At 49.8% G+C, this 24437-nt stretch overlaps 1 protein-coding gene across 4 annotated transcripts in view; it reads left to right on the top strand.

The window, feature by feature from the left end:
* Positions 1-210: 210 nt before the first annotated feature.
* Positions 211-24437, top strand: part of MASP1 (MBL associated serine protease 1) — a 70716-nt gene continuing 46489 nt past the window's right edge. For all 4 annotated transcript variants that reach the window (XM_073359067.2, XM_073359065.2, XM_073359064.2 and 1 more), the window contains exons 1-6: positions 211-482; positions 3467-3692; positions 20092-20269; positions 22169-22300; positions 23137-23333; positions 23997-24144. In XM_073359067.2, the coding sequence (XP_073215168.2) occupies positions 478-482; positions 3467-3692; positions 20092-20269; positions 22169-22300; positions 23137-23333; positions 23997-24144 (886 nt within the window). In that variant the 5' untranslated portion in view covers positions 211-477. The remainder of the gene's footprint in view (positions 483-3466; positions 3693-20091; positions 20270-22168; positions 22301-23136; positions 23334-23996; positions 24145-24437) is intronic.

Genomic DNA, 24437 nt, shown 5'->3' on the forward strand with positions numbered 1-24437 from the left:
GGACAATTTTGTGTTTCATACATTCCCAGCTCATCTTGTGCTGGTGTCTTTGCAGCGCGCCCTGTTGAGAAGCAAATTTTAGCCATCTGGCACAGCAGCCTGGAAAAAAAACTTACAACACAAACACACACACACATACCCTTGCAGATTTAGAGACAAAAACCTAGCTGAGCCCTATGGCTTTTGTTGAAGTCCAGGAGACATCCCTGTGGAGTGAGAGGAGGGACTGTGAGAACAGCCTGGCTGAGTGGAGGACAGTTTCAGCACAGTCAGGTTTGTGTGTGTAGAACTGTAGCAGGCAGAGGAAGGCGTGACCTGCATGGAGAATGCCAGACAACTCCAGACACACACACACACACACACACACAAATCTGTATTGAACAAAGATAAGGCAGACAGAGGAGCGTTTGGGACAAGACAGCCTATACCAAAAACACCCTCAGTGCAAGCAGATCAGAAAACACAAACAGCAGCAAAATGAGGTAAGTACCCATCTGGGAAACTGACAAGGGGATTCCCGTGCTATTTGGGCAGGGTTGGGGAGGGGATTTGCCTCTGGAAAATACTTTACTTTGACGATTGCTTTTTTTTTATTGCTTAGTCTGTGAGGCAAGCAACAAATAAAACATTGCCCGCATCTCGACTCCATGCCAGGGCTGGGATTGCGTGCCAGAGTCCCCAGGAATTCTAGCTTATGACTCGCCATGCAGGCTGGCTTTTTTGGGTTGCAAAGAAATCGCGTGATATCATTGCCGCTGAGTGCTGTATTTACACAGGGTTCGCTGGGATTCTGAAATGTGTGAGTTTCAGCAGAGGTGTTACATACTGTACGTGTTTCTGTTTCTCTGTTCACACCAAAGTCACTTTTCTCCCTTTCCTGAGGATAAGACTTTCCTGGCATGGCAGAGAAGTTTGATCTTATTTTTCCTCCTCTGTTACTGAGCAAGCAAAGCAAAGACATAACAGGCCAAATCTTGAGCTGGTGCAAAGTCGCATAGCTCCATCAAAGTCAAGGAGGCTTATACGGTTTACACCAGCTACAGATCTGCCCCCCCCCAAATGTATTTCAACGAGAAGAGAAACAGATTTTTCCCTTCACACATTTTTGTGGTTTCGAAGAAGCCATCAAAAAGTTGTATGCTAAAACTCACTTGCGTTGAGAGAAAAATCAATCCAAAGGTCTCAGTTCTCGTTACCTTTCTCTGCGTCTCAGCAAAACCTGAGGAAAGTGCCTGTGGTACACAGAACCACGGCCCCGCTTTTAAAAGGGCTCCATCAGGCTAAAAAGAATTCGTAGATACCCTTTTAATTTCTTCACTGGCATAACTAACTCCGACGCTGATCTTGCAAACATTTGTCCAGGCTTTGTGGATAAATAGTTCTGCTGCCTTTAATGGCTTCCGAACGTCAAAACCTGAGTGTCTAGTTTTTAAAACTTATTTTTAATGGATTTGACTTTTGACACGGTCCCTTTACTGTTGCACTTTATCCACTTGGATAATGGAACTAAACTGCTTCGGTTCTGGTCAGCTTCAAGCCGAATGTCTCACGCCAAGCAGACCTCCTGTTTTCACGGGTTTTGTTAAAAAAAAATACTTAATTATATTAGATTTTTGTGCTGGAAAAACGCACAAGACTGGACATCAGGATGGCTGGATTATCAGCATTAATTTCCTGGGACCTGAGACAGGCGAAGAATCCAAACTCTGTTGTGACTTCGGGCAAGTCACCTAGGCCCAGAACCGGACAGAAAGCCTGAGACATGGGTGCTCACTTCCAGTGATTTCAGTAGAAATTAGGAGCCTACCTGCCTTTGAGGATCTGAGCCTTAACCTCTCTGGGCCTCAGTTTCCCCATCTGTAAAATGGGGATAATACCTACTCCCAAGAGAAAGAAAGAAAGAAGACTCACAAACAGAAAAGAGGGAAATGGATAAAAATTTAACTTTAGCCTCTCCCTACATAACATACACAATACGTCTATTGTAGTGCAGTTATGGAGATATAGACACTTGGAGAGTCAGCACTGGTCTACACTGGGAACTTACATTGGCCTAGCTACGTCTCTCAGGGGCATGAGAAATCCACACCTCTGAGCGACGTAGTTATGTCGATCTAACTCCTGGTGTAGACAGCACTAGGTCAATGGCAGAATCCTTTCATTGACCTAGTTAGTGTCTGCCTTTGGATTACCTACGCTGATGAGACAACCCATCCCGGCAGTGTAGATAGTGTCTACAAACCCTCAGTGATCCAAGTTTAGTGAGATGAGGGTAAGTAGCAATAATAAGACTTAGCTGTTATACTCCTGATTCTTTCATTAAGCCTATTTTAAAAGCTCCATTATTTTATTAAACTTTCGCATGTTTATTCTTCCATTAAATTAACATTTCCTGAACAACGCAGCATTAGTTAGCAGGATACTTTGCTGCCCCCTGTCTGTTCCTCAGAAAGTGTTAGATACCCTAGGTTTGTGAGGAGGCCGTGTGCAGAGATAGGAAATATTAAGCTGTAGATTGCACCTGTGTGCTATATCGTTCAAAGAGACTTGATTCCCTATTATATCCTTTGAGTCAGCACTGACATCCGCCCCCCAGCATGGGGACAGAGGACACTGTGATGCTTGGGCGCCCACCGGCTGAATGAGATGAGGTCTCGACCACTTGTGTTCATTAACGATCCTAAACATTTCTCATCAGAGTCAGATTATTTACCCCAGTATCTCACCAAATTCCCATTTGGAGTCATTACAATCTGCTTAAGGAAATCCCCCCATGGGGGAGCCATTCCTGGTTTCATAGAGTTCAAGGCCAGAAGGTACCACCAGGTCATCTTGTCTCACCTCCTGCCAAGCATAGACTGTTAAATCCCACCCGGCTACCCCTATCTTAAGCTCAAAGGGCGAGTCAACCTTTCCAGTGCCATGGGCTGGATGCTACTTGAGCAGGGCAGCGTCGTGGGCCACATGCAGAAATATGTGCTCTACAAAATGGCGGCCTTCATGAGGCGTGACCTCGCGCATACAGTACATGGGAGGTCGCACCACTCCGGGATGCCATTTTCGTAGAGCAGGTCTGCTGAGGGGGCAGACACGTTCAGGGACTGGATGGAATCATTCCCTGGGCCAGATCTGGCCCACAGGCTGCCAGTTGGACTATCACAGGAGACTAAACTGCATGCCACCAGGAGGGAACATGAGAGACCGAGGTGTCACTAAGGCCCCTGCCCTGGCAGGAAATTGTTAAGTGAGACATGCCCCGGTGATTTTGGCAAGTGGACCACATCCCATGCTGCAGAGGAAGGTGAAAAGAACCTCCTCACTTGCCATCCTGAAGCCATAGTGTACTGGTCCCAGGCACTTTTCAAAGTAGAACCACCCTGGAACGTGGGACAAACCAAGTAGATTGTGTCCTCGGTGGGTTTCAGCCTGGGGAAACATTAATTTGATCTTCATGTGTGTTTTGCAGGTACCTTTTGGCCTGGTCCCTTTGTGCCTTCCTATTTGGTAGTGCAGCTGCCATTGAGTTAACAGACATGTTTGGGGAGATCCAGTCCCCTAACTTCCCAGATTCCTACCCCAGTGACTCAGAAGTGACTTGGAATATTTCTGTGCCAGATGGATTTAGAATCAAGCTCTACTTCATGCATTTTGACCTGGAATCGTCCTACCTCTGTGAATATGACTACGTGAAGGTGAGATGCCCAAACGGCTCTGTGCCGTTGCTGTAGTGTGTCAGCCCAAGAGCCAGGAGGGCATGCAGCTTGGCCGTGTTGGAGAGCTTAGTGTAGCAGCAGCGTGGGCGAGGAGCCTTTTTCATTCACAGGGCACAAGCGTTGCCTTGCCAAGTAGGAAACTAAGAGGGAGCTGAGTTGGCGCTTATCAGCCAATGGCAAAAGGGACAAAGGCAGATCAGGTGATGTTCTTTATTGGATTAACGAATATGTTGTGAAGAGGGACAGGCAGGATGTTCAGATACAGGGCTTAGACCCAGAGTGTGAACCTGAACCCAAATGCCAGCACACCGTGATGCTCCCTAAGGAGAACGTGTGGTGGCAAATGTGCCAGGATCATGGCAGGTGACAAAGATAATAAAGGCATGATGCCAAGGCCAGGAGCATGCATAGAAGATGCCTTTAATTTGGAAAGGTTTTTTCATGTGCCATGCCTCACATCTTGAAAGCTAAATGATCCTTGCAGGCTCCGCCTTACCCTCTAGTGAAGAAGAGTCCTGTATCCGATTCAAACTGTATCCAGTTCAAGTCACTAGCTATGGGCTTGAGCCACTACATTTGGATCTGGTCCCAGACTCTCCCAAAGGTCGTCAGACCTAAAGGTTTGGTCTGGTCCATTACAGGAGCAGGGATTGGCTGTTAAAGTTTGGGTCCAGACTTCCAGGCTGTCTTTTACAGTCATCCACATGGTAGGTAGGACTTTCTGGTTGACATCCCTCTGTGGGAGCTGTAACAACCCTGAGCAATCCAAGATTTTGGGCTGACACCTCCTCTGAAAGATAGCATCTCCAGCCACACCGCATTTCCTTACTACCGTCCCGGGGCAAAGAGATCAGTGCTGCCACGGAGCGCCACCTACTGGAGCAGCCAGTACAGACAAGCAAAACATTGGTAGTTAGCTCCCACTTTCTGTGCTGACCCTGGCCTATAGGACTGGACATACGTTACCATTACCGAAGGTTGTCAGTAGAGACGAGTCCAGTTCCAAACCCCGCCGATCATTGAGATGGGAGGAGCATGGATCTGGAGCTGAATTTCACGCCTTAGCCCCCATCTCTTGTTTCCAGCTCATTTAGATTTCTGCTTTGAGAAAACAAAAAAAAACATTTGTATTTTATTTTTCCTGCTTTAGTTGTTTTTTGAACTGTGCAGGCCTGTTTCCCTTACTAACAGCGCTCGCTGCTATTTGATTAGTCCTTTCTGCTTTTCCTGGCTTTCCTCCAAGAACAAAGGTCACAGACACATACATATATATATAACTTTACAAAAAAGCAATGAGCTTGAAGATAGAATTCATTGGAACCTCCCCAGTTCCAAGCATTACCCTTCACTCCCTCCCCCAACCCTCATGTTCTCATCATAACAATCCCTTTTATTTGCACCTGGTGCCATTTGGCAGCAGAACTCCTCTTGCTCCTGGGTTTCCATAAGAGGCTGGTATTTTTTACAGGGCTTTAGATCTCAGCTGTATAAATTTGCTCCAGGCTGAAATTTATCCTGCAAAGCCTCAGCCAGGGAATTACATTCTTGCTGTGAAACGCTCAGAAACATCCATCTGGCTGTTTTGATGGTGACCTGAAAACTATCCGTATGTATTTAGATGAAATAATTACAAAGTTCTGAGCCAAAATTCTGAGGAGAGTGTCCAAGCGGCTGTGCGAATCTATGGAGATTTCCAGCCTCGGTTCATCTCCCCAGCTTTTGTTAATATCGGTGGATTTTATGAAGGGGGCATATGCTCTAAAGGCCCATCGAACTGAGCGGGAGACTCTCCATTGATTTTGATGGATTTTGGACCAGTCAATAAGGCACTCTTCAAGGCACTCTACAACATCACCACTGCACAAACACCTGGGCTAATCCATTGTGACCATCATTGTAACACAGAACAAAATCCTGGCTTGGGACAGGAAGAGGAAAGGTCAAGTGGTGCGTCAGCCATGTGCCTCTGTTTCCCAGAGGTCAACACAACTGAGGCCGAGAGTCATATTAGCCGACATGGGTCCTGATTGACAGCTGCTGAATTCAGGGCAAAGGATGAATCACCTCTGAGCCAATCAGAGAACATGTCCAAATCTCGGCTTCCTGACTGGCTCTTCAGAGGTGAATAATAATTTTTCCGGAGCTCTAAATCCATTCCGCATTTTAAAACAATAGTTGTAAAAACAATAAAGGAAGAACTTGCTCCCTCGCAAGGAATTGGCAAATTAGACTTGGGGACTGTGATGAGTCTAGTCAAGGGCACAAAGAATTCCTCCTACAAAGAGAGATTGAATAGATTGGGCTTGTTCACCTTAGAAAGGAGCCGTATCAGAGGGGCCAGGAGAAAAGTACAAGAAATTACACACATGCACAACAACATGACAGGAATGTTAAGGGAGCAATCTCGAGCCCTCAGAAGCTAGGAGATACCAGAATTAAAGTCTCCTATGCAATCTTCATTCAGCCCCCCCCTTGTACATATGCATTATGAAACCATCTTTAATTGTATGAGCACGTACTATTCTTTCCAGAGGATCCCTGCCTTAATCAGTGCCCGGGATGGATGGTGCTCACTCTCTCTTTTCTTTTATCCTCATTGTTCAGTGGGTGGCCCCTGCCCTCACTTACTGCCCCCATCCAACTCTGCTCTGAAGACAGAATAATTCATTTCCTTGTGGGTTTTTCCATGGTGCTTATATCAAAGTGCTTCACAGACATTAATGGGTTTATTCTCCCAGCCTGCCTATGAGATAGGGCAGTGCTATTATCCTCATTTTACAAATGGGGAGCTGTGGTGCACAGGGACATTAAGGTCACAGGTCTTCACTAATTTGGGGTGGCCGATTTGACCCCCCCTAGGACCTGAGCTTTCAGAGTACTTAGCATTATACCACACTTTATATGGTCAGAGCATTGACTTCAGTTGTAGCTGTGAGTGCCCAGCGTTTCTATAAATCAGGCCCCAGCCTCTCAAGTCAGGCACCAAGAAAATGAGGAACCCATAGCTATGGCCACCTGTGAAAAGGCTGGTTTAAGTGACTTGCCCAGTATCACACAGGGACTCTATGGCAGAGGCAGGGACAGACTCTAATTCTCCAGCACAGCATTCAGCATGAATCTGTCCCTTCTCTTCCAACTGGCCCCAGCCTCGTTCGCTGCACACCTTCCAGCTTCTGCAACGGCCGACAACAGCCTCTTGCCCTACAAAATCCTGATTCACCCCAGGTCTGTCCTGTCCCAAGCTCTCCCACCCCAGGTCTGCCTCTTTCCCCCCCTGCATTCGAGTCAGACAGCTTCCTCCACCACACTGGGACTATTCACAGAGTAAGGCCTAGTTTCAGAGTAGCAGCCGTGTTAGTCTGCGTCCACAAAAAGAACAGGAGTACTTTGTGGCACCTTACAGACTAAATCAATTTGTTAGTCTCTAAGGTGCCACAAGAAGAAAAGGAGTACTTGTGGCACCTTAGAGACTAACCAATTTATTTGAGCATGAGCTTTCGTGAGCTACAGCTCACTTCATCAGATGTTTACCGTGGAAACTGCAGCAGACTTTATATACACACAGAAATCATGAAACAATACCTCCTCCCACCCCACTGTCCTGCTGGTAATAGCTTATCTAAAGTGATCAACAGGTGGGTAAGCTATTACCAGCAGGACAGTGGGGTGGGAGGAGGTATTGTTTCATGATTTCTGTGTGTATATAAAGTCTGCTGCAGTTTCCACGGTAAACATCTGATGAAGTGAGCTGTAGCTCACGAAAGCTCATGCTCAAATAAATTGGTTAGTCTCTAAGGTGCCACAAGTCCTCCTTTTCTTTTTGCGAATACAGACTAACACGGCTGTTCCTCTGAAACCTGTTAAGGTGCCACAAGTACTCCTGTTCTTTTCTTTAGAGTAAGGCCTAGGTACTACTTAGTGGGAATGCGGTTATTGGATTGTGGTCCTCCTGGGAAAATCTGGCTCAGTTCCAGGCGAACCGGTGCCGATCAGGGGTGGTTTTGTGCACAGTTCCACCTGAAACTTAGGCCTTGTCTACACTACGGGGGGGGGGGGTCCATCTAAGTTACACAACTTCAGCTATGTGAATAATGTAGCTGAAGTCAATATACTTAGATCTACTTACCGCGGGGTCCACACTAGGCAACACTGATGGGAGACGCTGTCCCGTCGACTCCCCTTCCGCCTCTCGTTCAGGTGGAGTAAGTAAAGGAGTCGATGGGAGAGTGACCTGCGATCGATTTAGCAGGTCAAGACCTGCTAAATCGACCTCCGATGCATCAATCACCGCACATTGATCCCTCAGTAAGTGTAGACAAGCCCTAAGCGAAATGCCTCAACTTCGGTGGAATTTCTCACCTCACTCAGACCCAGAAAATCAAAGTGGAGCTCCCAGGGATGTGACTCCGAAATAACAATAGGTTGGCATGATCTCCTGCGAACCAGACCAAGCAGCTTCACTCAGCTCAGGATAATAGACCTGGAGGCAGGGCAGCTTGAGATTCACTGGAACGAGAATCAATCATATTCATTGTTTATGTCACCTCGAGGCTCTTTACAGGCAAATTGGGAAGAAACAGCCTCATCCCCAAGGAGCTTACTGTGCTGGGCTGAGGTTTTCAAATCTAACTCGGGGATCTAGACCCACAACTTCCATTCCTTTCGAGGGAGGGATTCTGCCAAAAGCCCGTACCTGGATTTGAAAATTTCAGCCTAAGGCCCTGTGTTCCTCCAGTTTTATGCCCTCAGCAGGGATCTCTGTCATAGGAGTCAGCCCAGCGGATTTAATAGCAGGATCAGGGCTGAGGTTAGACATTCCTGACATTGATTTTAATCTGGTAATTTCTTTATTATAATTAAAAGTGAACCCCTTGAATGAGTCGATTGCATCACACTCTGCACATCACGAGCCTATGTAACCCACGTCCTCCTTCCCCAGTCTTTGCATCAGCACTGATTCAGGAAATCACTTAAGCTAGGACTAAGGGCCATTGATATCAGTGAGATTTTAGCATGTGCTTAAATGCTTTCTGGAATTAGGGGCTCAGTTTGCAACCCCCACATGTTGCATCGTGTATAAATGTAGACAGGACAAGGAGAGTCTCGGAGGGCTTGTCTAGCTATTCTGGAATTGCTCCACATGTGAACACTCTATTCCAGAATAAAAATCACTCTGGATTGGGAATAATTTGTGCACTCACCAAATTTATTCTGCGAGAGCTATTCTGATCAATTTCCCCGTGTAGACAAACCCATACTGTGTGTTCATGCAGCACCCAACACAATGGAGCTCTGAACTTCTGGGTGGTGCTGTCACACTGACCGACAGAGGGGAGGGCGTGACTGTAAGGTAAAGTCAGGAGATTTTTCATTGTTGAGATCAGCCGTGTCTCGAGTGGCTGCAGATTTTGCATTCACAACTAGTTGCAGAGGCAGGAGAGGCTGATTAGCCAGGAAAGGCCAAGCCAAAGAAGGGAGCTTTTAGGAGCAGCTGAAGGAGAAAACAGAGGTGGTTAGTCACATTGGATCAGGGAAGCTGCTCAATAGGGGGCATCGTGAAAGAAGCCAGTATTTACATTGTGAAGAGAGTGGTCACTTTGGATGGGCTATTACCAGCAGGAGAGTGAGTTTGTGTGGGGGGCGGGGAGGGTGAGAAAACCTGGATTTGTGCTGGAAATGGCCCAACTTGATGATCACTTTAGATAAGCTATTACCAGCAGGAGAGTGAGTTTGTGTGTGTATGGGGGTGGGGGGGGGGGTGAGAAAACCTGGATTTGTGCTGGAAATGGCCCACCTTGATTATCATACACATTGTGAAGAGAGTGGTCACTTTGGATGGGCTATTACCAGCAGAAGAGTGAGTTTGTGTGTGGGGGGGCGGAGGGTGAGAAAACCTGGATTTGTGCTGGAAATGGCCCAACTTGATGATCACTTTAGATAAGCTATTACCAGCAGGACAGTGGGGTGGGAGGGGGTATTTTTTCATGGTCTCTGTGTGTGTATAATGTCTACTGCAGTTTCCACGGTATGCATCCGATGAAGTGAGCTGTCGCTCACGAAAGCTCATGCTCAAATAAATTGGTTAGTCTCTAAGGTGCCACAAGTCCTCCTTTTCTTTTTGCGAAGACAGACTAACAGGGCTGTTACTCTGAAACCTGTCATTGTGTTGTGATACTGACGTGATCCCCCTGAGGACTGCAGCTGCATTCAGGGCGTGGGCTGCAAAGGGTCAGCCTCATGTTGTTTGAGGCGCTGTGCTACAGACTCTGGGTTTGCCATCCCTAGCCCATAAGAAGAGGAAGGAACTGGTGAAGACCCTGCTCTTGAGAGATATCTGCAGTGAAGTATATTGCAAGACCACAGGCCAGGCTGGACTGTGGAAAGGCCAAATGGTGCCCCAGTTGCATGGTTTTAGAAGTGTGTATAACACTGCAGAGTGGATACATCTTGTGCTACGCTCAAGCCACACGATGCCATCTTGAGAGCATCAGTGAGTGCCCCTGTCCTGTACACATTTCCATGGAACTGCAACTTGCTGCCATAAAAGGGTCCCTGCAGATTTGTCTTTATCAGTGGTTGTTTCCCCGGCCCTGCACTGTGCATGGCATTTGGAGAGTCCCATGTACGGATTCCTCCGCTCAGTGCTTGGACTACTGCAAAGGAACGTCTGGATGTACTGGATATTGATGTAATCGACAACATTCCTAGAGAAGCTTCATCGCAATGTGTGGTCAGATTCATGACATTCAAAAAGGCCGTATTCCTGGTGTCACGGAGTCCCTGGGCGATGCTCTGGAACTGCTCCCCATGAAGCCAGTCAGGACTCTGGGGTAGTCGCCTTTCTGTGAGCAGCCTGTCTTCAGGACACACAGCTCACACAGCTTCCACCTTCCTGGGTCTGACCTCGGAGCATTCAGCATCCTCTGCCCCTCCGTGCGCTTCCCCCCAGCGAGTCCACTCAGGTGGGGCTCCTGGGGAAGCCAGAGGGTCCTGCCCCCCAACTTCGCAGTCAGACGGGACTCTCAGCCAGCCAGTAAAACAGAAGGTTTGTTAGACGACAGGAACATGGTCTAAAACAGAGCTTGCAGGTGCAGAGAACGGGACCCCTCAGCTGGGTCCATTTTGGGGGGCAGTGAGCCAGACAACCACGTCTGCACTTCACTCCATGTCCCAGCCAGCCCCAAACTGAAACTCCCTCCAGCCCTCCTCCTCTGGGCTTTGTTCCTTTCCCGGGCCAGGTGGTCACCTGATTCCTTTGTTCTCCAACCCTTTAGCTCTCACCTCGCAGGGGGGAAGGGCCCAGGCCATCAGTTGCCAGGAAACAGGGTGTCGGCCATTCTCTGTGTCCAGACTCCTGCACACACCGGCCCTCTAGGGCTCTGCAATGATCATACACCCTTACCCCACCACCTAGATACTTAAGAACTGCCTAGGGGAAACTGAGGCACCCCCATACTATTCAGAGGAAACATTAAGAAGAGTCCCACTTCGTCACACCTGGCCAATCCAGATAGTGGAAATTCCCACAGCCTGGGAATATCCTCCAGTGACATACAGTCACTGTCCTGTGTCACTCACCCCTATTCACGTAGGTCACTAGCTTAAGTGTACAGTCAAGAGGATGGCCAGGACACCACTGCATCGGATTAATCCCTCCCTGCCAGAATGACCCCTTGAGACCCTTAGCAGCCAAGGTAAGACAGAGTTGCTCTGTCTTTATTACTGGCTCCAGCTTTGGAAATCTTTGCCCTCATCCCATTCTCCATTCCTGCCAGCCTGGGCTTGCAACGAGCGCAGATCAGCCAGTCCAGAGAACCTGGGTCTGTATATAGGGGGAGACCCAGAGTACTTTTTAACATTTCCTAAACTGGGCTAAATGACCTGCTGGTGACATGGAATTGTGTCCTTCCACATTAATGGTGGATTTGTCCCTAACTGCCTAATTTGTATGTGCACATTTGCAAGCTAAAGTGCCTCTAAGTACCGGCTTTGCACAATCCCACGCATATTTTCAAGGACAATTTAGAAAACGTGGCCCAGAAGATGTACATGAACCTAGAATCTTCATTCAACCCGCCTGCTGGGCTAGCAGAACAGCTGTGATCCCTGGCCAGCTCTCCAGGAAACTCCAGATTTCACAGCATGAGTGTCAAGAAAGAGACCTCGGAGTCATCAGGGAGAGTTCTCTGAACACCTCTACTCAATGTGCAGTGGCCGGTAAAAAAACAAACAGAATGTTTTAGGAACCAACAGGAAAGGGACAGATAATAAGACAGAAAATATCATAACGCCTCTGTATAAATCCATGGTATGCCCACACCTTGAATACTGCATGCGGTTCTGGTCACCCCCTTTCAGAAAAGATATATTAGAATTGCACAACATACAGAGAAGGGCAACGACAATGTTTGGGGGTGTGGAACAGCTTCCATATGAGAGAGATTAATAAGACTGGGACTGGTCAGCTTGGAAAAGAGACGACTAAGGGGGCATATGACAGAGGTCTATAAAATAATGACTGGTGTGGAGAAAAGTGAACAGGGAAGTGTTATTTACCCCTTCACATAACACAGGAACTAGGAGTCACCCAATGAAATTAACAGGCAGCAGGTTTAAAATAAACATAAGGAAGTATTTCTTCACACAACCCACAGTTAATCTGTGGAACTCATTGCCAGGGGATGCTGTGAAGACCAAAAGCATAAGCGGGTTCAAAAAAGAATAGATGAGTTCATGGAAGATAGGTCCATCAATGGCCCTTAGCCAAGATGGCCAGGCACACAGCCCCAAGCTCTGGGTGTCCCTAAACCTCCAACTGCCAGAGTGGGAGTGGACGACAGGGGATGGATCACTTGATAGTTGCCCTGTTCTGTTCATTCCCTCTGAAACACCTGGCACCAGCCACTGTCAGAAGACAGGATACTGGGCTAGATGGACTATTGGTCTGATCCAATATGGCCGTTCTTATGTCAGTGATTGGGATGTGGGTGGGCATGCCCAGTGGCTAGAGCAGGAGTCAGAAGTCAGAGCCCAGGCTCAGAGCTGGAGTGAGAGGCCAGATGCGAGAGCCCAGGGTCAGGGCCAAAGTCAGGAATTGGAACTGAGGGTCAGCGTGGAGTCAGGCAAAGCAGGAGCAGGAGATAGGAGATATCACAACTGTGAGCAAGCGCTTTAAGCAGCAGCTAAACGCTTCCTAACTCTTAGGGTAGGTAAGTCCTGAAACAGGTGACCCAGGAAGGCTGTAGAATCCCCATCATTGGAGGTTTTCAGGAATAGGCTGGACAAACACCTGTCAGGGATGGTCTAGGTATGCTTGGTCCTGCCTCAGTGCCCAGGACCAAACCAGATGACCTCTCGAGCTCCCTTCCAGCCTGACATTTCTAGGTTTTTATGGACGGAGACACAAACATCGAGCAAGAATCTGGAACCCTTCCGGGCGATGGCATTTTCCCACAGGACGAGTCCCACCTACTTAACGTGAGTAAGAGCTGCAGAGCCGGGCTCGCAGAAAAGACCAGCGTCCTTGCTGAAGGTATCTGCGACGCTTTATCTGCGATGGACTCCATCCCCTCCAGCACATGGCGCGGTGACAGGCCTCTGGCAGTAAAATAAACAGAAAGGTCACACTCCCTGGCTCATATTTGCTGCTGCTGCTGAGGACTGTATACTTTTTCGTAGATCATTTACATCCAGAGAGCTGGCTGGTAATTAAATCTCGGCTGTTTGTTTGGAGTCTCCCTGTCCGGGGTCATTATGTCAACATTTTCACTAGAGAAGATATGTCCCTTCGGGAAACATCAATTGCAGTGGAGAAATTCACTGCAAGAATACGCTGAACTTAATCCTGGTTTAAAAAACAGTAACATTCTCTCTACTGCATGTTAAATCCTCTTAAAAGTTGGACAACAAATGCCATTGGCCCCTTTACTATCTTTTCCAATTCAGTCAATCTCGCGTTCTTAGTTCAAAGCCATTTGCACCCAGATCAATCAGGAGGGTAATGATTTATGAGTCTACTCTGGCCTTTCTTCTTGGACAATTGCTGCGGGGTCCAAAAGAAATGAGGTCTCCTTGGGCACACACTGAATCAGGAGATGCAGCCCCTGCTCCCTCAGATTTCATATTCAAGGCCAGATTGTCCGCTGGTTTCAATCACCGTAGCTCCTTTGACTTAGCCAGAGCAACAACGGTTTTGTTGAGCACAGAGCCTGCCCTTCGTACGGCACCAGCGGAAGGATAACCAGGGCAATGACACCTTGCAGATCTGTTTTGAAATCCCCAAGTTAATGGAATTTTGTAAGCGCCAAATGGAATTTGTCTTTCCGCTCAGCACTGGAAATATCTGCAGCAGGAAAACAGCACAAAGCAGGCCATCAAGAAATGCAGCCATCACTGCTTCCTTTGCCCTCCCAAGAATGCACTAATTGGACAGAGGAGAGCAAAACATACCACTTGTAATGTATCTAAACGGCTCATTAGGCAGAGCAATCCTAGGGCAGGGCTGAAGGCCCTCTGGGAACATGACAGCAGGAGGGGAGATCCGGACAGATTGGAAAGGGACACTCAGTAGTGTCTGCAGAGCTTCTTTGCTTTTACCGTGTACAGCCTTCTGGAATGAAATAAGCCACACGTTCCGTGGGGTCCTCACAACATTACCAAAGATGATTCTTGTTATTAGAGATGAGGCCAAGCGGGGACATGAGACCCAAGCCCCCTCGGTCTCAGCAGAAAGTCAGATCTGAAGGATGTAGGACAGGTTCTCCACTGCATCAGGACCAGAACAGTGGATCTACACCTCTCAAAGCTTTGAAGATAGTTGGGGCTCAGAACCAATGGTGGAGACCTACCTTCAGTCACAGTTTAAATCTGGCAGTTGGGAGGGGAGGTGTTGAATTGACATTTCAGCTGGTGTTCTCATCTCCTTATGGGAGGGAGTTCCCCAGTCTACGTCCAACTCCTGGGAAGGTTCCTGTCTCTGACGCTTGTGACCCTCCCACTACTGGCGGACGGATTCGTTGTTCCAGTCCAATGGAGCTGTGGTGGGAGATCACAGTTGCAGAGGGCGTGGTGTCTCTCCGATAGCTACGGTCAATCCCACAGAGGGCTCTGAGTACTGGGGCAGAGGCCTGGTGAGGCAGAGCAGAGAGCAAAGTGCCCAGCTGATGCCTTCGCAGTGACTTGTGTCCACAAGCAGATGGGCTGCTGCGTTTTGTACCAGCCGGAGCTTTTTCCAGGAGCTAGCATTCTCCATATGCTGCCTCTGCCTTGTAGGCACCATACAGGGAGCATACAGATGGCTTTCTGCTTTGTGCGGCCGGCCCTGTCTGCAGCTGGCGTTTGCACTGGATCCGTCGGACCCCAACGCCAGCGGAGAACTGCTCACCGTAATGTGATACGATATGTGCCCTGGTGCTGTGAGCAGGGGGGTCTGTGCCTGGAGTCTGGGTTAAATCAAGCCAGAGTTGTAGATCGGCTCCGCCTTTACATATTTGTCCTTCATTTAATACAAATTCTAAAACTGTTGTGGTCCAAATGCTGCCCCCTTTCTCTGGGGGCTCTGGCCCAACTGAACCCGTGCCACTGCATGGCAGAAAGGGTGGGCTGTACGTGGGGCCTACGTCCCCAGTGAGCCAAGAGACAGGCTGCCACAGGGGCTCCCTGCACCCCAGGATTTGGAGGGGAGGAGCTAGACATGGGCTCCAAGAAGTGAGGCTGGAGCCCAAGGAGCACCACAGTGAAATCCTCCAGCCCAGGAAGGGGGATCGCACATGTCCCCAGGGCTGCTGCTGCCTTGAGGCAACAGAAATGGCCAGGCAGAGCTGTCAGGGGAACGGATTCCAGGCCAAGCTCGCCACCCAGCCACCACTGTGAGCCTGGCACCTCCCCCAGGTGCTGGGTTGCAGGCCTGGCACTAGGTGAGGAGGAAAGATTTTGCAGCTCTGCATGCTAGCGAGAGCTTTAGGAACACCTTGAAAGCTCCTGCCTGTCATGCTCACAGTTTCCACATGCACCCTCCTCACTCGTACAAACACAACCCTGTCCAACTCACAACCCCCCACGTGCCCATTCCCCTGATGTCTGCAAATACACACACACACAATTGCCGCACACACTCATTCCCCTCCCTCGCACACACACACTCCTCACACACTCACTTGCCTCTCTCTCACACCTGTCACACTCCCAGACCCCTTCATTTTGTTGGTGCAGGCCCCTGTGTCACACCCACCCCATCCGTATCCCAACAGAAACAGGAGCTCAGTCACTTGGCCGCCCATCCTCACATTCCCAGGACAGTCCAGATCATCCAAACCCACCAGCATGCAGAGCCCTCTCCTCTGTGGGACATGGGGAGCCAGCCGTTCCAAACCCCAAGACCAGAGAACCCTCCAGAGGGAGGGAGATGGGAAGATCAGGGCAGCCGCAGTGCTGATCCATCCTCTGGCAATGGGGGACGGCTTCTTTAGTCCTCCCCTTAATAGAATTCACTTGGCATGAAAAGGAGCAGGGCTGGCACAAGCTGGGAAAGCAACATTCCTCCACCACCCCCTCCCCCAGTGGGGGAAAGCAGGGGGGCTCTTCCTATTCAAATCTCCTCATAGGAACGCAGGCAGGGTGCTGCGAACAGCAGCTGGAGGTTACAATGCCCAGGCCAGCATGGAGCTAGGAGCCGAGGGAGGGGACAAGCTGACAACACAACACCACAGCAACGGACCAAGATGGGCTGACTGCAGCGGCATTTATGTGGGGTCTCTCTCTGCTCTGTACAGCAGGCAATCTGTACCCACGCTGGTTTTCACTGAGGCAGCGTCATTCCCAGCATGGGTACGCGTACTCCCACCGGCCTGATGGAGCTAGCATGCTAAAAATAGCAGTGTCACTCTGATCTGCACGGGCAGCCACCCCAGCCAAGATCCCAGGGACGTACTCTGGGTGGCTAGCCCCTTCCCGCAGAGCTCACACGCGGATGTCTGCCCAAGATGGAAATTGTACCTCCAGTGCCAGTGAACTCCAGCAAAGGCGTATGAGACCTTATTCACATGCGGATCCCCGGGGTATTAAACAATACCAGCCTACTGACATCCTGAACTGACAATCATTTAAAATGACTCATTTGTCCCCCTTCCGTGGAGAGATCACAAAGGGGAACATTTTCAAAAGCATCCAAAGTTCCATTTTCAAAAGTCACCTGCAGGACTTTCAGTGGGACTTGGGCATCTAAGCCTTTTGAAATTGGGAACCCAGGCTCCGAAGTCATTTCAGGTGCATTAGAAAACTTGACCCCAGTGCCTTTAGCAAACATAAATGAATTTAGCCTCCCCGTCCCACTGGGAGTCAGGAATTAGCTCCATTTTATGAGCAGGACAAAGAGGCACAGAGCGATTTACCCGAGATCAGAGGCAGAGCTAGAGCAGAACACAAGAGTCATCTCTCCTTTGCCACGACACCGACAACAAACCTCTCGGCGGTTAGGCAGCTGGTGGACTGAGATCACTCCCTCTGACATTGACCAGTATTGTTGCACTATGGCCTTGGTCACCTCTCTCTGCCTGTATCCATCAGTATACTTAGGCTGTCAGCTCTGCGAGGCAGGGCGGGTCATTTCTGTTCTGTGTTTGTACCGCACCTTGCAGAGTGGGGTCCTGGTCAAGGACTGGGGTGCCTATGTGCTACCACACTATGAATAAATAATAACAGTAATAATCACTTATATATGAAATAGAGCTGGCTGAACATATTCAGCTAAATGAAATTTCACTGAAATAGGCTGTTTCATCAAAGCTGAAATGTTTTGGAGAGACATATGGGTTCCAATGATCTTTTCATTAGAATGGTTTTGAGGTCCAATGCTCTTGGTTTATTTCTGAGCAGAGAGGGAGGGGGCAAGTGCCATTCTGACCCAATTCCATTTCGCGAAAAATGTTCAAAGGATTTTGGTTTTGTTCTGATGCCTAATGAAAACAAATTTCGAAACCCCGGGAGTCGTTGTGAAATGGCATTGTCCTATTGCTGTCGGTTCTAATCATCTCTGTGCATACCACATAGGTCCCAGGAGTTTAGCATGCAAGAACACAGGCATGCTAATTCAGAGGAGAAAGACTGGAGACTGGGCTGGGGTGGTGGTGGGGTACTTGGTCCCATCTGATTATTTTAAAAATCTCCCTGCCCCTGTTCCTAATCTCTCTTTCAGATGTTCAAAGTGAATGCAATTCCACAGGCTCCTGATGCAGTTCAGTTACTTATCACACTTTGCTCAGCTGAGACATAAAACTAGGCTGGTCAGTTTCACTTCAGTTCCTAGTCAGTTTCACTTTCTGGATCTCCTTCATAGGACAAAACCAGTTGTGATTGGGTCTCCAGCACTGCCAGGGAAGGGACATCCCAACAATCCCCCAAACGCTTCTCAATTCCATTTTTAAAAATAAGCCTGTAGAAATGTTTGGGGTGGTTTGTTTTTTTTAACACAATCTAAATGCTGGGCCTCCCTCTCCTTGATGGCCTCCTCGAATTTGCTGATTGGAGTTCCCTTGTCGCCCTGTTACTCGGCCTGTTTACACGGTCACTGGCCATCTCCTGGGGTTCTGAAGAGGCTCCCAGAACTAAGTGCAGAGAAAGGTGAGGCTGGGGCTGTGGAGCTGGTCAGCATGGAGGCAGGAGATGGGCGGGGGGAACCTTCCAGAGGCAAACAGCTGTGAATAGAAATTGCACACCTGGACTCTAAGTTAACCTTCACATTCTCTCCTCCACAGTCTGTCCTGATTCCCCACTCTCCCAAAGCAGACTCACCTCCCCTTTTCTCTGTTATGTGTAGCTGATATTACCAGGTCTTTTGGATGTCTCCTTCTGCCTGACCAGCTGGGTGAGGTAATATCTTTAGCGGGCCAACTGCTGTGGGTGAGAGAGACAAGCTTTCGCTCGGAAGACACGGAAATAACCCCCTTGATTTCTGTCCAGGAATAGAACACACAGCAGTGTCCCTGACCCTGCATGTGTATGTCAAGCTGATGTCGCGTTATGTCGCTTCGATGTTGCGTCTTAGGGACAGAGGAATTACCACATTGCATCAGATCAATGGCCCAGCTAATGCTGTCCGTGAGAGTGGCCAGTACCAGCTGAGGTTTCAAACATCCGTAAGGGACACTTATAGAACAATCTCGCATAGAGGAATCTTCTTCTTAACCCCAAGCAGCTGGCTTTTGCTGCAACGATATCATGAAAGATGCATGGCCATGATCTCTATGGGTGGGACAGCGAATGGGGGAAGTCTGCAGCATCCTTGCCAGCACAGGGCCTGGTAGGTGGTTAAGCAGAAGACTTCAGTCTTTAGGGATGTAAATCTGGCACCTTTCAATCTGGTGGCTCTTTGGCAACCATCGAGAAGGGAGTGTTGGTTTTTCTGTCTGCTTCTAAGTGAGTAGGTGCCTCCAGCATAAATGTGTAAGTGGCATCCGGATGTCAGGCTCCGCAGAGAGGTTAGAATCAAATGGCTCGTGGGGAGTGGGCTCTCTCTCCGTTCTCTGGTACACTAGCAGGGTTGGGGGTGAATGGAAGTTCATCCAAACGCTGTGCAGCTAAAGAGGAAGCTTCAGTCTTCAGCAGCGTCGATCTGACATTTCTCGCTAGCTCTTTATCAGCTAAAATGCAGATATATCTTTTTAAATAAAAATCATAACCCTCTGGAAACTATTTTTTTCATAACTCATGAGAGAGTCATTCCTCAGCTGTTCCTAAGCACTGGTAATTAAGACAACCTGCTGAACCATTTCAAGTGGTCACATGATAGATGGCCCTTGACTCGCAGCCTAAGCTGCAGCAAACAGAATGTAAGTTAAATAGGAATGTAAGTTAAATAGTTATGTAGCTGCAAGATGGGCCTGGGCAGTGGGGAAGCTACCAAGAGCTGTTGCAAAGATGCCAGCGTTGAAGTGCTTCCAAGCTCATCTGGTCTTCATCACTTGGAGATGCCTTACTCAATGTTCAACTGCACGTTACTGGGTTCAGCGGTGTTTACTTACCCAGCCGGGGAGAAAAATTGTCTTCACTACAGAAATTACTGGGTGAAGTCCTGTGGCTTGTGCTGTGTAGGGGGCGTCTCACTGGCTGATCATGGTGGGACCTTTGGGTCTTAGTGTCTATTAAATGAGTGGTTTAGGAAGAAATCTAACTTGACATGATACAGGATTGGCTAGAGACCTCACTGGAAGCTCTTCCACACCAAGTCAGTCTCCTCGTTGATGCCTTTGGTGCCCTGAGCCCTTTCCTATGAGCAGAGTGCCAATTGTGAATACCGTGCACCACGCTGGCTGAGCAGCTGAGCAGACTGGTGCATCTCCAGCCATGCCTTGTGTTAACGGAGTCTTTCTTTGGCTTTTAATAGGTTGAGGCTGAAGACCAAGTCTTGGCAACTTTCTGTGGCAGGGAGACGACAGACACAGAGCAGGCCCCCGGGCAGCAGGTGGTCTTGTCTCCAAGTTCTTACATGGGCCTCACGTTCAGATCCGACTTCTCCAATGAGGAGCGCTTCACTGGCTTTGACGCCCATTACACAGCAGTGGGTAAGTAGCTCCTTTGCAGTGAAGTAGCAGGTACACTATGATACTGCTACAAACCTATAGCCCCTTAGGACTCCAAGGCTCTGAGGATGATGCAGAACTTCATGGCTCGAGAGGGGTAGAGTTCAGATCCTTCCGCTCCAAACGCACAGGCCCCTGCTTCTTGAACAAAGAGAATTTCCATCAGCTGTTAGCAGTGCAGGGCCTATGGTCACTGTGGAAAGTGCTGAGTATTAGCAGAGCCGGGGGTGACTTCCACTGAAGCTCAAGCAATCCCAAAGGAGTGCTTGGCAAATTGAGACATTTTCAGGGGGGTGCAGAAGGATGTGTGATGCCCACTGCCATGACATGTTGGCACACAGCAGAGGCTGCCCAAACTGCAGTCTGCAGGGCACTTGCTGGTGGCATGTGGAGAGTTGGCTGGGCACATGGTGCTGGTTTCTCTTCCCTGTTCCCAGCCACTGAATTGCATCAAAGACCGTTAAAGACACTCACATTTTTCCTAGTGTTGCTTTCAATGAGAACACTTTCTGTAGAGATGTTACGGCATTGTGAATGGCAGGTGAAGTGGTCTGGGAGTTTGCCAATGAGAGGAGAGGTGTCCAGGAGACAATCTCTGTATTAAGATGTGGTGCGCACTATGAACAAGCTTGAGATCCCCTGCTGGACAGCATGCCAGTCCTCTCTCCTCCCACCCTGGCTTTCCATCATTCTCTTTTATTTATCCTCTTCTGATTTAGTCTTGACCCCTGCAGTGGCAAAGTCTGTTGCGTGCACCATGGGCTGGGTAATAACATGAGAGGACTTCATGTTTCTAAACCTAAACTGGCTCTTTATTAGGAGAACTATTTACAGAGATGCTCCAACTGCAGCTAGCATTCCAGCCATGTGCACACAGACTGACTTGCTGGTGTCTCTTTCTAACTCTTCCCCCACTGCAACCTCTACTCCTCCCTCCAAGTTCCAGGCAGGTTGCCACAGAGTAACTGCAGATTGTCAGGTCAGTGTCTGTCACTCCCCAAAGTGCCCCCAGATTCTGGGAATCGGGGCTTCAGGCTGATATACCAGCCCAGCTCCTACACTCCAAGACTGGCCCAGCATCACCTTTCCCTCTCATACTCAAAGGAATCCCCAGTGAGATTATCCTTCCCTCAGCCCTCAATTTTGGGGACCAGGCTTCAGACCCCTTAATCTACCCTTGCATCTCAGCTGCCATTTTGGTGAGGTGGAGAGGACTTTTAAGGGAAACCGTTCCATCTACCATTTATTGCTGCTTTGAGGGATTCTTACACCAGGGTGACATCATGCAGTTACTCCAGAATGATGCCAGTGTAGCTGAGAGCAGAATCTGGCCCTAAGTGTTTAGAAGGCAACACAAAGTGATCTGAGCACTGGGAGACGGAGGGAACAGACTAAGCATGACCCTTGTAACGCACAGAAAACACAGCCCTAGGGCCCCGGTCCCAGCAGTAGAATTCCTGCCCTGCGGGGGCACTCCATTGATAGACAGTGAGTTGCTATTGCAAACAAAACCCTCGCTTGCTGCTGGACAGTTGGGTGTGTCAGGCTGTAGGATCATAACTCTACGCCCCCCACCCCCTACGCGGTGGGGCAGGTGTACCGATTGCCATGGCAGGCCAGCTCCTCCTTTTCTCACACCAGTCAGCCCCGTGTTAACCCATCATGGGATGGTCAGATGTGAGCTTTTGCTTCAGCCCATTACGGATGAGCCATGAAATATGGACCAAAACTTCGTCGCCATTTGGTCCGAGTGCATCCTAGCTCCTCCTTGTTGCCTGTGTCTAAACGCCCCCTCGGGAGCAGTGCCGGGAGGAGTGTGGGGGTGCTCCTGTCTTGATGCCTGTCTTTCTAAGGCTCTGCTCAACTCTTGCTCCCCTGCAGATGTGGACGAGTGCCTGGAAAAGAGCGATGAGGAGCTGGCCTGCGACCACAACTGCCACAATTACATCGGGGGGTACTACTGCTCCTGCCGATTTGGCTACATCCTGCACTCTGACAACAGGACCTGCAAAGGTACGGCCCAGCTCCGGGCTCTGCCAGAGACATCAGGCAGCTGGGACAGATCATGCCGCGCTCTCTGCCACACTTGGATCCTTAGGGCAAATCTGCCCTCCCTGGCCTGTGTCTGCTTTCCCTGCCCACCCCCCAGCTGGGGCTTGGGGAGCACGCTGGCCATGCACTCTCTGCTCAGAGTGCCCAAGTGGGTGCGGTCAGCCAGTGTGGCCGGTTCACCTCTGCTCTTGGCTTGTGCGACACCAAAATAAAGACTGACCTTGGCCCAAAGAATGCATTAGGACTGGCCGGTGCAGATTCCTGCACTGGAAGGTCTCAGCATGCTTGTTCTGAGCACATCTGTAAGGGGGCTCCCTGCACCCGAGCAGCCTGTGGGGGGCTATGGCAGGGAAGGGCCAGTGGATCCACAATGACACAGATCCACCAGCCAATCCCCCCGGGCATGGGTGAGGGTCGGAGCAGCGATGGGGGCTGTAACAGCTGAGCAGCCTGGGGATGGAGATGTCCTTCCCCGGATCCCAGTGGATCTCCCCTGCGGCCAGCACTTGTCCTCTCAGCAGCGTTGGGCCCGATTCCCCTCTGGCTCATACCAGCATAACTTCACTGGCATCGGTGGCCCCACTCCTGGTGGGTGCGGGTGTGCGTGAGATCAGGATCCGGTCCAGAGGTTCCCTGTCAGCTCAGTCAGGTGGAGGTGTTCTGAGGGGAGATTGCCCAGGGCTAGGAATAGAAGACAACGCTGGGACAGCAGGCCAGATTTTAACCCTGGGCTCCTTCCGGGACCCAGGGTCTAGCCCGGAGAGGCCGGTTGCTCAGGGTTCCCGTGTGCCTTTCAGTGGAGTGCAGCAGCAACCTCTTCACCCAGAGAAGTGGGGTGATCACCAGCGCCGACTTCCCCAGCCCCTATCCCAAGAGCTCCGACTGCCTGTACCGCATCGAGTTGGAGGAAGGCTTCCTCATCAGCCTGCAGTTCGAAGACAGCTTCGACATTGAGGACCACCCGGAGGTGTCCTGCCCCTACGATTACATCAAGGTGAGCTGGCTGGGCTGGCCCCAGCTCTGGGAGATCTCTGGGCATGACTCCCCCCACGTTACCTCAACTCCTAGCTCATCAGACCACCCGCAACCCAGGCCCAAGTGAGTACAGCCAGTGGGAGCAGAGCCTGCTTACAGCAGGGCTGAATATTTACCGCAGCTCCGCTCCGGACAGCTCCAGCTGAATTTAAGCCCTGCCTGCAAAACTAAAAGCCCACCACTGAAGATTTGCTCAGGTTTTACTCAGGCAAACTTCCTCATGCCATTCCGAGTACGAACAGAGCCCCAGCTCACCCCCTATTTGCAGCACCCCCTGCTAGTCCAGCACTGGTGCCCTCCTCGCACCCCTTGCTTTGCCAGTGCACCCCATTCCTGAGCTATCACGTAGCACCATGGCTGGGTCAGTCCTGAGCATCTCATGGCGATCCCAGCTTGTGTGTGACCTTGAGAAGCCTTTGAGATTTGGGCAAACATTCATTGGAGACCAGTGAGAGGTGCCCCTCCTTGTCCCCCTCCCCCAAAGCCTTTCACAGAGGGTCTAAGACATATTTATATTGGCAAGGCCTCAGGGCATAGAGAGACCCACGCGCCAGCCTCAGGGTGTAGTGAGCCCCCAGTGGATCCTAACTCTCTGCACCATCTCCTCTTGTTGCTCTGGCAGATTAAAGCTGGTCGGAAGGAGTTTGGCCCTTTCTGTGGGGAAAAATCCCCAGGACGTCTTGAAACCCAAAGCAATAGCGTTCAGATCCTGTTCCACAGCGACAGCTCAGGAGAGAACCAAGGGTGGAAGTTATCCTACACAGCAATCGGTAACTGCTCTGGCTTCTTCCCTTCACCGTGCACAGGGGGCTGGACCCTGCACATAGACACCAAGGCTCCACCTGGTCTAGAATCCTGTCTCTGACGATGGCCAAGGCCAGAGACTTCAGGCAAGAGATGGGATAGATCTTGCATAAGTAATTTAACTGAGCAATCCTGTTCTTTGGACGGGGACTTCTTCCTGAGCATGGCTGTGCCCTCAAACATGGGGACAGGGATCTCCCATGATCCTCACTAGTCAAGGTCACTGCACATGCTACTGCTATTCAGACAAGCATCACCC

Source organism: Lepidochelys kempii, chromosome 9 (genome assembly GCF_965140285.1).
Source record: "Lepidochelys kempii isolate rLepKem1 chromosome 9, rLepKem1.hap1, whole genome shotgun sequence".
NCBI classification, from domain to species: Eukaryota; Metazoa; Chordata; order Testudines; family Cheloniidae; genus Lepidochelys; species Lepidochelys kempii.